The sequence below is a fragment of the Podarcis raffonei genome, chromosome 1, assembly GCF_027172205.1.
Source record: "Podarcis raffonei isolate rPodRaf1 chromosome 1, rPodRaf1.pri, whole genome shotgun sequence".
In the NCBI taxonomy this organism is placed as follows: Eukaryota; Metazoa; Chordata; class Lepidosauria; order Squamata; family Lacertidae; genus Podarcis; species Podarcis raffonei.
The window spans coordinates 106,460,047-106,471,953 of NC_070602.1; the positions used below are offsets into that span (position 1 = coordinate 106,460,047).

General features: G+C 41.3%; 1 protein-coding gene across 1 annotated transcript in view; it reads right to left on the reverse strand.

Moving 5' to 3' along the window:
* Nucleotides 1-10,534: 10,534 nt before the first annotated feature.
* The window catches only part of PLA2R1 (phospholipase A2 receptor 1), a 54,656-nt gene continuing 53,283 nt past the window's right edge, over nt 10,535-11,907 (reverse strand). The window contains exon 27 of the mRNA XM_053407937.1: nt 10,535-10,659. Within this exon, the coding sequence (XP_053263912.1) occupies nt 10,535-10,659 (125 nt within the window). The remainder of the gene's footprint in view (nt 10,660-11,907) is intronic.

Here is an 11,907-nt window from a genome sequence, read left to right on the forward strand (position 1 = left end):
TCTTTTGCAGCTGATGACACAGTTGGTAGAAAATAAATAAATAAATAAGCAAATTCCAGTAATAATTTAATTTAAAATGCATTCTTGATTTTCCATGGAATTTTATTTTGATTTTTAATAATAATAATAATAATAATAATAATAATAATAATATATTTATTTATACCCCACCCATCTGACTGGGGTATAAAACCTACAGATAAGAAAGTACATGTCCACCAATACAACAAGATACATAGTCACCTCTCTTTTCTGGTTTTAATATTCATTTTAATACCTGGAAAACATATTAAGAAAATTAGGCTTTCCAGATTATCTGTAATTTGCATATAATTGTGAACATAAGTGATATGTGAAGTTTTGAAAGCGCAATTCAAAATTTTATTTCCCCAAAAGTAAAGCAATAAAACTTCACAGCTGAAGGACAGGACTATGTTTTTCCTATTCCCTTTGTTTTAAACGAGGCAGGCAGTGCTGAAAAGAACTCAACCATTTATTGTAGCTTATTATTATACCTGTTTCACAATTACATTCTCTCTCTCTCTCTCTCTCTCTCTCTCTCTCTCTCTCTCCCACACCCACACCCACACCCACACCCACCCCATAGACTCACAGACACACAGAGCTAAACAAATCAGAGCCTGCATCTTTAGAGACTAAATGTCCTCACCCTCTTGAATTTCATCAAGGCTTTCTGAAACAAAAGCTTTAAACAAATGATTTCATCTGCAGGGAGGCTCTTGAGAAAAGGCACCCTTGTGTATGCAACGCTACAACCAGGCTTTGCTATTTGCCCTTGGACATGCATTTTGTTGCTGCTGCAGTGAAGAGTTTTTATGGGAATGGTCAGGACCTTTGCACAAACACACAGAAAACCTTTTGATAAGAATTAATAGAAGCTAACTGTATAATCCTGATTTGCTTGCACAAAGTTTACAGTGATGTTAGATTATATCCGGTCTTTATTACATGTTCTTCTTAATCATTCATTCCAACCCATACTTTTCAATTAATTTCCATGTCATCTTCCAAAATGCAAAAGATCTGGCCTATTAAAGGTGCCTGGTTTATGTGTTTTACTGGTTTTTATGTTATGCCCAGTGTGGCAGAAATAGCCACAATGTCCTAAATCCACCACTGTTGCCGAGTGGAGCAAGCAGGGGAAGGAACCCCTGCCCCCAGTGTAAATACATATATATTCATATCTATACTTTTAGTACCAAGTACTCACATTCTCCCATTTGAGGTTTCTGGCAATGGCACCTTAACATTTCATTTATCTGCCTTGATCATGCTGGTTGATGATCTCTCAGAGGCCTTTGACACCATCGACCATAACATCCTTCTGGACCGTCTAGAGGGGCTGGGAGCTGGGGGCACTGTTATACAGTGCTTCCGCTCCTTCCTCCTGGGTTGTGTCCAGAAAGTGGTGGTGGGGGGATGAGTGTTCAGACCCCTGGGCCCTCACTTGTGGGATGCCTCAGGGTTCCGTCCTCTCCCCCATGCTTTTTAACATCTATATGAAGCTGCTGGGAGAGATCATCAGGGGGTTTGGATGGGTGTCCATCAATATGCAGATGATACCCAGCTCTACCTCTTTTAAATCAGAACCAGTGAAGGCGGTGAAGGTCCTGTGCGAGTGCCTGGAGGCAGTTGGAGGATGGATGGCGGCTAATGGATTGAGGTTGAATCCTGACAAGACAGAAGTCCTGTTCTTGGGGGACAGGGGGTGGGCTGGTGTGGAGGACTCCCTGGTCCTGAATGGGTAGTTGTGCCCCTGAAGGACGAGGTGTGCAGCCTGGGAGTCATTTTGGACTCACAGCTGTCCATGGAGGCACAGGTCAATTCTGTATCCAGGGCAGCTGTCTACCAGCTCCATCTGGTATGCAGGCTGAGGCCCTACCTGCCTGTAGACTGTCTCGCCAGAGTGGTGCATGCTCTAGTTATCTCCCACTTGGACTACTGCAATGTGCTCAACGTGGGGCTACCTTTGAAGGTGACCTGGAAACTACAACTGATCCAGAATGCGGTAGCTAGACTGGTGACTGGGGGCGGCCGCTGAGACCACATAACACCGAACTTGAAAGACCTACATTGGCTCCCAGCACGTTTCTGAGCACAATTCAAAGTGTTGGTGTTGACCTTTAAAGCCCTAAACAGCCTCGGCCCAGTATACCTGAAGGAACGCCTCCACCCCCATCGTTCTGCCCGGACGCTGAGGTCCAGCACCGAGGGCCTTCTGGCGGTTCCCTCACTGTGAGAAGCAAAGCTACAGGGAACCAGGCAGAGGGCCTTCTTGGTAGTGGCGCCCACCCTGTGGAACACCCTCCCATCAGATGTCAAAGAGATAAACAACTACCTGACATTTAGAAGACATCTAAGGGAAATTTTTAATGTGTGATATTTTAATGTATTTTAAATCTTTGTTGGAAGCCACCCAGAGTGGCTGGGGAAACCCAGCCAGATGGGCGGGGTACAAATAAATATTATTATTATTAATCTTTAATTGTTCTTTTTGTATGCAGTTTTTCCTATGAACATTTGTTTCTATATACTCAGTTGCATGTTTAACTCAACCACGATTATGAAGACCTGAAGCTTTGCCATCAACGCTGCACATGGATGGGATGCAATGCCTTTTGTGTATGAAAAGTGCTATGGAAATTATGACTAATTATGACTATTGAACAAACCTGTGATGTGACTGTGGAAATAGGCAGGCATTTCTAACCTATGTGTTTAAGAAATTCATGTTCCATCACATGTCAGTGTTAGTTGTGGAGGCTTCAGCTTGGTAGTGTGTTTGATGCTCAGTCAAGCATGACAGCATCAAGCCATTCAAAACGAAGAGCAGAAAAAACATCATTGAAATCTATATGTGAAGCGACGCTGATTACAGAATGCATCTTTTCTTTAGTTCACGAAGTCAGCATTTGTGGGGGACTCTCATCGCATCTGAAACTCAATGACATACCATAACATCCTAGTTTTCTGAATCTCAGTTCTGTTACAATCTCCCAACTTTAACCTATGAAGAATGATCAGGTTCCCAGCTAGGAAAATAAAAGGAAGAAAACGTGTTGACTTTTGCCTTGGGGCACTGGTTGTGTGTGTACCAACTGACAACTGCTGGGCACTTAAACTTCTGTTCTACAAATCAAAGCATCCCTTAACTAGAATTTTAATAACCATAGTCTTCTGGACTAAATATGAAGAAAAATAAAATTACACTTAGCCTTTCATCATCATCATCAAAACCAGTGCTATATTATGAAAATCATGGGTCCTGTATGAGGCAGCAGAGAGGGCCCTCATTAATTGGTAATTTTTCAGGGGGGCAATAGTACACTGCCCCTGTGCTATATTATAAAAACCAAGGGCTCCAGGAGAGTGGTTTATTTTTTAGCCTATTTGGTCTGCAAACAATAAGTAGACAACTACTTCATTTTTGGCCAACTGTTAAGCACCTATTTGGACCAGCCATAAGTAGCTTCCGATATAGTCTGTTGTCATTACTCAATAAAATATTTGCATTTCTATTCTGTCTTTAATAGAAATTAAGCTTTACTGAAAGCCTGAGACTCCACTTTTAATAAAAGTACATGGAGTTTTGAAGGTTTCATTCCCTAATAAGTCTTCTGCCTCTGTTCCACCACCCAGTTGCACACAGTGTGAGTAAATGCACTTTTTGCAATACAACATGTGAGCAAAATATCAACAAGTCAGTACACTGAAGGCCTGAATATAATCCAAGCAGTTTGCTCTGCCACTTTGGGGTGGAAAATACTCCAAACCTGCCCACCAAAAGTCAATGCAAAAAGGAGATAACATGGGCTGAAAAGGCGTAACACATAACTCCTTATACGCTGCAGCGTAAAGTGCCCCAAACTGTCAAAACATATAATAAATAAAACAATCAAAGAAGCCTGAAAGAGAGATGATGAAATCTTGTAAAGTGTAGTATATAGTGTAGCAGTCTTTATTTTTCAAATTAAACAACTTGCATACAAGTACATCATTGGTACAAGTCTGACATAAAAAATGGTTTCGGCAGGCATCTTAGTAAAAAGAGAAGATGCTACTGTGCAATTTGGGTAAGAGCAAGGTGAAGAGAATATTTGTTATCGTTCAAGAGGAAATGCTTAGCTTTACAATGCTTTCTAAAACCCTCAGTTTTGCATGTAGACAAAAAGCATTAAAGAACTCTGCTAGATCATGCTAAAGACCCATCTAGTCCAGCATCCTGTTCTTACAGTGGCCAGAAGCCCATAAGTTGGATGTGTGACATAAAAGGTAAAGGTAAAGGGACCCCTGACCATTAGGTCCAGTCGTGACTGACTCTGGGGTTGCGTTGCTCATCTCGTTTTATTGGCCGAGGGAGCAGGCGTACAGCTTCTGGGTCATGACTAAGCCGCTTCTGGCGAACCAGAGCAGCGCAGGGAAACACCTTTTACCTTACCACCAGAGCGGTACCTATTTATCTACTTGCACTTTGACATGCTTTCGAACTGCTGGTTGGCAGGAGCAGGGACTGCTGAGCAACGGGAGCTCACCCCGTTGCGGGGATTCGAACTGCCGACCTTCCGATCGGCAAGGCCTAAGCTCTGTGGTTTAGACCACAGCGCCACCCGCGTCCCATGTGTGACATAATTAATACTTATTATACAGAGGCATACTGCCTCCAGCAGTGGAGGCATCCTCCTCCATGAATTTGTCTAATCTGCTTTTGAAGCCACCTACATGGATAGCCATCAGTACATCTTGGAGAGGGTTAAAGTACTTCTTCACATAACTCATAGTTATCTTCTCTGCCCTTGAACTTCCAATGGCCTTTGCGATTTGAGTACAATACAAGCATGTATAAACAACTAAGCAGGTGAAATCACCAACCTCAATTAAAATTTAAGAACTATACAATTTAAAACTCAATGCATTGTTGTGGCCCTTATTTTAGTTGGGGTTTCTAAAGAATTTTGCAGTTTTTGCTGTCGGGCTTGTTTTGATTTCCAGTGAGAAAAGTCACATAATAATCAGCTGGACACTCTCACTGAGACAATAATAATGGAATGATTAGCTCTTTATGTAAATCTCTGTATAAGGAGCAAGACAAAAGCACATCAACCAGTTTTAGCTCTGCCGCCTCCGCATGAAGACTTCTTCAGCTTCATTAGATGGTCCCAAGTTCTAGTATTATGAAAAAGGCTTATCCACTTTTCCCATACCACTCAAAGTTATATATGTCTATCATGAGCCCCGCCTTACTCACTTTCTTCCTCCAAAGAGCCCCGAAAGTTCACTTAGTAGATGCTAAAGAAGTCTTTGCCAACCTGGTGCTCTACAGATATTTTAGACTTCAATTCCCATCAGCCCTAGTCAGGGTTTGTAGTCCCAAACATCTGGATTTATAGTCCAAAACACATGGAAGGCTGTGTGAACAGAGATTGAAGATCTGGGCATGCACTCTTGTGAACTTTAATTAATACTTTTTAAATGAAGTAATCCAGCTGTGAATACACGCTTTATAACAATAACATCTGCTTCCTTGTGAAAACACTGAATGACAAATATCTGTGGGTCCTATTTGATGTCACTGTGTCCTGAGATTTTAGCATATGTGTAATCAATGTAGTCTTGAAATGATTCCTTCTCCTGCCAAACAAATTAGTCAGTCTCTCCACAAAGGAAGTGGTAGTCAAGCAACATGCTTTAGAAGCAGCTTATCCAATATTTACTATACTTCTTATCTGATAAAATAGCAACACTTAAGTTGACCAGAAGAACAGCTTGGTCTGCAGTGGTTTTTTTCTTTTTCTTTTCCCCTCTTCCCTCTTGATGCAAACTGTTCTGCCTGGAGGACCCACTTCATTAGTAAAAAGGTAAAGGTACCCCTGCCCGTTCGGGCCAGTCTTGCCAGACTCTAGGGTTGTGCGCTCATCTCACTCTATAGGCCAGCGCTGTCCGCAGACACTTCCGGGTCACGTGGCCAGCGTGACAAGCTGCATCTGGTGAGCCAGCGCAGCACACGGAACGCCGTTTACCTTCCCGCTAGTAAGCGGTCCCTATTTATCTACTTGCACCCGGGGGTGCTTTCGAACTGCTAGGTTGGCAGGCGCTGGGACCAAACGATGGGAGCGCACCCCGCCGCGGGGATTCGAACCGCCGACCATGCGATCGGCAAGTCCTAGGCGCTGAGGTTTTACCCACAGCGCCACACTTTACCACTAAAGCACAGGACATTAATTTCATGCGACATGCTGCTTAAGTGTTCTCATTTCCCATCTGGCTAGAACAATTATTATTCTGACTTGGAAGGCTATGTCTGTGACACATCTTCCTTAACTTGGGAATGTATAGTTCTCTGAGGAGAGCAAATAAGAATGGAGCCCTTTAACCCCAGCGGTGTTATTTTTCGGGGTGGGAATGAGGAACTGTATTATATGAGAACAAGCTTTAGCAACCCAACTCTCTTGTTACAGTAGTCGCTTTGCAGTTTCAGAACTAATCAGTTTTTACAATTTCTGTTGAAATGGGCTAACCTTCTCTTTCCTTCCTTGGAAGAAAGTGCCTCACTTCCCTAAAACCAAAAAGATAACTTGCTTTTGTATTGGTTTCTTTAGCTCAAGACATGTTTTCACACACATTATTATTAGAAGCTTTATGAAAGAAGGCACATGAAGGGTATGTAGAAACCATAGCTGATGAGCACTGAGGAGAAACAAACTCAGCCCACTCCAAACCACAACAGTTCACAGACCCTTTCACACAGTGAAATAAGAGAATTCTAGTCCATGGAAGAGGAGAATAATAAGACATGGGGTGCTGGTATTTTGAATCCTTCTAAGGATTCTGATTCCAGCAGCATCACAGAAGGTCATGTTCTTCAAGATATCATCTTTAGACGTCACTCAATGGCTGCTTACTAAAGAGTCTTGCGCTGGAGAACCTTGTGCTTGATCTCGACTCTTCCAGTGGGTTTACTGGACGATAAATATCAATAGCATCGTATCTGCTTCAAGTCTGTGCACTACTTCCAGAGTTTTCAGCCCATATATAGCAATGAACATATAACATGGTGTAGGCTGTAGCAGGTCTCTTCCATTCTTGATCAGTCAAAAGCTGATTACAAAAGGGTATAGGCACACAATGATCTGATCTTACATTGTGTTAAGAACACGAAATTGATTTTAATTGTACAGGCTGAATATATAATATTTTGTATTAAATGAATGATACTGCTGTATCATTGAATTTCATCATTTTTCTCAAGATTGCAAATGAGGATGCTTTCTTCAATGGCTGGAGTGTCAGAGTTTGCTTCTTCTGGACAAGCACTTCTCAGCTGCAGCATCCTTCTACAGAGATGGGTGGGTTTGTTCAAGCACCACCAACATGCAAATATAGCACTGGCAGCTATCACAAATGTCAATAATACCACCAAGACCACAATTCTACGGTACGGTACTGGGAAAGGTGAAGGAGGAGAGGAGAAAACATCAAGTGAAATAACACTATGTTTTGTTTTAGCTTCAATTTCTCTGACTCAGATATAGCAAAGTTATTACAAAACATACCTTTAACGGGCTGTACTGAAATTTCATGATAAGCTGAAAAATAATAACCCAGAATTGAACAGTGTACAAGAGTGGGCTTGCACAATTAACTGCTTAAATAGTTATACACAGAAGATATTAGTCTGTAGTCATCAAGTCAAGTCTCACATTTAATAAATTCATTTACATGAAAAAAGAATTTGAGAACCAAGGAACAAATCTGGCCAGGCAATAACATCAATACCTTAACTAAAAATGGTCCAGCTAAAGAACATTTTATCAACAATTAACCATTCATTCTTCTAGCAACAAAAATGCTTTTGATTTTTATTCACCTGTACATATAGGGTTTAACCAACTAGCAATGCAGTCCCAATATTTACTTAGAATAGAAGTAATCACAACTGATTCAGTGGAAGTAATTGAAAGGGAATCCCACAGGAAAGTGATGAAGTAGTACATTTCTTGCTCACTAACAGGAATCAATTTTCAGTATCCAACCAAGTGACAGAAAACCCCCCTACTCAAGGTATGTGATGGGTGCAACAAAACTGATGCTGTGGGAAGCCGGGCTGCTGATGTGGCGGCGGCTTTGCCACTCCATAGAGCCCTGCTGACAGGAGGTGGGATTTTTACTGGCGTCAATAATCTGATTAAGCGTAAGCTGGAAGGCTAGAATTCGAAGAGGAAACGACAGTGCCCTCAAACATCTCCTTTGGCAACCCCGCCTCCAGCTCTCTCAATTTTGTATTTTGAAATTTTTGTTTAGATCAGAACCTGGCCCCTACTGCCCACTAGTGAGCGTTTCAGGATTCTGGGTGGGCGGTAGGGGGTTCTATGGCACAAGCTGAATCCTCCTTCCATCAAGCACTGGTGGGCGGTAAGGAAATTTTACCACCAAGTAAGATCCATTAGTGGGTGGTAGGTATAAAAAGGTTGACTACCCCTGGTTTAGATAGATGTGTTACTTGATTTGTTTGCTTTTTTTGTATGTGTGTACAGTTGGCTTGGCTTGCAGGGGTGGGGGGTGGGGAATGGTCTGAGCATCACCTGTTTTTCTTCTGCAAAATGGGCCTTGACAGCTTTGCAGATTTCAGGTGCATTCCCCAGGCCCAAGACTGGGGACCTGCATATGTTGTTTTCAATGTGGATTCATACCTGTGCTTCTTTTGCATACAAATCCTTTTTTATCTTGGCAGGTTGATAATTGCCAGACTCCATCTGTGGTCCTTAAGGCAACACAAACTTTTCCTGTCAGCTGACCTAGATCAGGTTCTTGGATGCCCCAGTTTGAATATTGAATGGGGGAACCAGTAAACCACGTTATTGTATTGTCTATGGGCAAAAAAATGTGGAAATCATTATACAGCTGTGCAGAGCAGAATGCAATTCTAGTTGTCACCTTCCTTCCCAAATATTTGCTTACATCAGAACTGAATTTTTTTTGGGGTTTTCTAAGAGCATCTATGAGCAGAATACCATATTTCTGTTGCTTCCTGTATAAAAACTAAGCAGTTTTTTGGGGTCTGCAGAGGTGAGGGTAAGTTCCATCTACCTTTAGCTGCCTCCAAGCAAGAATAAGAAGGTGTCCTCCTTGCCATAGAAGTTAAGCTATTTTGGAGGTGTTCATTGAATATTTATGAAAATTCAATTTCTTTGGGGATCTACCCTCATTTTTTAAAAATGCAATATGTTTATTTCTTTTTTTAAAAAATATTGGTTTTTAAGTGTTTGCTGCTCACAGCCTTTGGGATGGAGTGGCTTACAACCCCAAAGAAAATAAAGTTATTTGTTTATTTCATAAACTTCATACATCACTTGATTTAAAAAAACAAAAAACCTCAAAGCAATTTACAAACGATCAAACAGTAAAACCAAAAAAAGTTCACAACTGTACTTGAAATAATAAACAAAATGAAGTGTTTCCTCTAAGTCCAAACGCATGTTTAATTCAGCTGCAGTGCCATTACTGTGTGTTCTTCCAAAACTATTTTGGAATCATCCCTCAAACCTTTAACAAGCCTATAAGAGCAGTTCAGCAGAAAGAAATCTCTAAATAAGATTTGTCAGTGTGCAAAACAGAAATGTTTCTGGGCTCTCTGGTAATGGTACCTATAAGAATTCCAATTCATGTTAGGAACATTTAAGAACTTCGGCATAGGAACACTGACCCCACAAGACCTTTAAAATTGTATGTACTGATTATTACTCTTTCAAATTTGTAAATTTTATGACATTGTAACTTCCTCCCAGATTAGTCACGATGGAGTGTCAATTTTAAATAAATAAATAAATAAATAAATAAATAAATAAATAAATAAATGCACAAATATGCCTTGACTTGTATTTCCTTCCCTTTTTAGTACTGGGAAGAAGGGTTGATCAGAATAGCTTATAGCAGGATGTGCTTCCTAGTCACTTCTGGATAAGATGTAATAATAATAACTCTGGGCGGCTTCCAACACATATAAAAACATAATAAAACATCAAAGACTTCCCGATACAGAGCTACCTTCTGATGTCTTCTAAAAGACATCTCCTTGACATCTGATGGGAGGGCGTTCCACAGGGAAAGCGCTACTGCCGAGAAGGCCCTTGGGGCTAGACCTCAGTGCCCGGGCTGAACAATGTGGGTGAAGATGCTCCTTCAGATATGGCAAGAAAAAGCCCAAGATGGAAGGAACAGCATTGACCAAGAGGTGTGGCAGGGTGTGTGTGGGGAAAACCCCTGGAGGAAACAACAACCAGTTTTCCTGCCAGACCATCCGTATTTCAAACACAGAGACATCCTTATTAGTAGGTATTCAGACTGAGGAATTAGCTCATTACATAAGAGGAACTGCAACAGAAACAAAGTGATTATGTAGCCAGAATTTGGCAGAGTGTCTTAGCGACTACAGCATATATGTTAACTAATGAGCCAAGCAACTTGCCCTGTAAAGGCAGCTATACAGAAACGGATGGATGTATCTGATCAATTCCCTTTACTTACTCTCAGTAACAAACTGGATATTCAGCCAAATTGTTTCAACTGAAGGCCCAGAAGAATGCAATTCTTCCAGAAGAAAAGCATTTTCATGTTCATCTTCAATAGTTAGAAGATTAGAACCTGAGGATGAAAGCAGAGAGAAAGAGAGAGATTCAGATTTACGCATGATTTGCTTAAAAACCAACACTCTCTCACAACGCTATCTGAACTCTACGCATTGCTATCAAATACAATGAACAGACCATGCCAGTACATTGCCAGTTGCAATAGTTTCTAGTTTGTTTCCAGGCTCAGTTCTTTGAAGTGCTAGTTTTTACTTTTAAAGTTAAGACCAGAGTGCCTAAAGGAATGCTTGCCCTCACATGTGCCTCCTTGGAACCTAAGATCTTAACCAGAGACCTTCTCCGATTGTCCCCACCAAGTGAAGTACAATGGGAGGTTACTAGTAAGCAGCCCTTCATCCACTGAGGACAGACTCCCTGTGTGATGCTCACCTTATGGAGGTTTGCCTATCTTAATGTCAGTCCAGCAGCAGGCAAATACTTTCTTTTAAAACTTTCCACGTTTTAGCTTCAAATCTATGTTTTGTTTCGGTGTGCGCGCAAGCAAGTTAACACATATTTCTGTTTTATTGTTTTGCTTTTGTATTTCTTGACTACGTAAACTGCCCTGATAAGTCACTGAATGAAAGGGCATTAATACTCAAATATGAACGGCAGTACATAAATACCCCCCCAATAAATCCTCAGCTACCTTCCATGATATCGGAATCATTACTCAATATCATGGGTGCATCCTTAGATCAAGAAACAACGTCATATTAATTCAAGATGTATATTTACAGAGTAGAGATGAGCAAGGCTGCACAATAATCCAAAGAGAAAGTTGCACGGGTCTGTTTCATTGCAATTTTCTCTTGCAGGCATGTGAAATTGTCAGGAATTTCCCCCTCCTTAGTAGCTTTGAGACCTGCGCACCAACAAAAAAGCCTAGCAAAAAAATTCCAGGCTAGGCCTTCTGATGATGTACTCTGGTATGAAGAAAAACAAAATTACATGCACAGCAAGATTACATACTTCCTCATTCCAAAGCAGCACCAATAACCTTTCCATAGCTGTTTCCATAAATACAATGGTTCAGGTGTGCCCAGCTAGGCCAAACTGGAACTGGGGAGGTATAGCAGTAGACTATCCCCCCAAATCTCAGAAACAAATCACCTCCAGAAACGGAATAGTTCTGCTTTTGGAGTTTTGGTGTCTATACTAGTCATAACAATACTAACCAGATTTCCCCCCCAGTAAGGGGAAATCTGAAGTAACAAGCAGGGGGTGGGGTGCAGAATTTTGGATGCATTCAACTCAAACATGA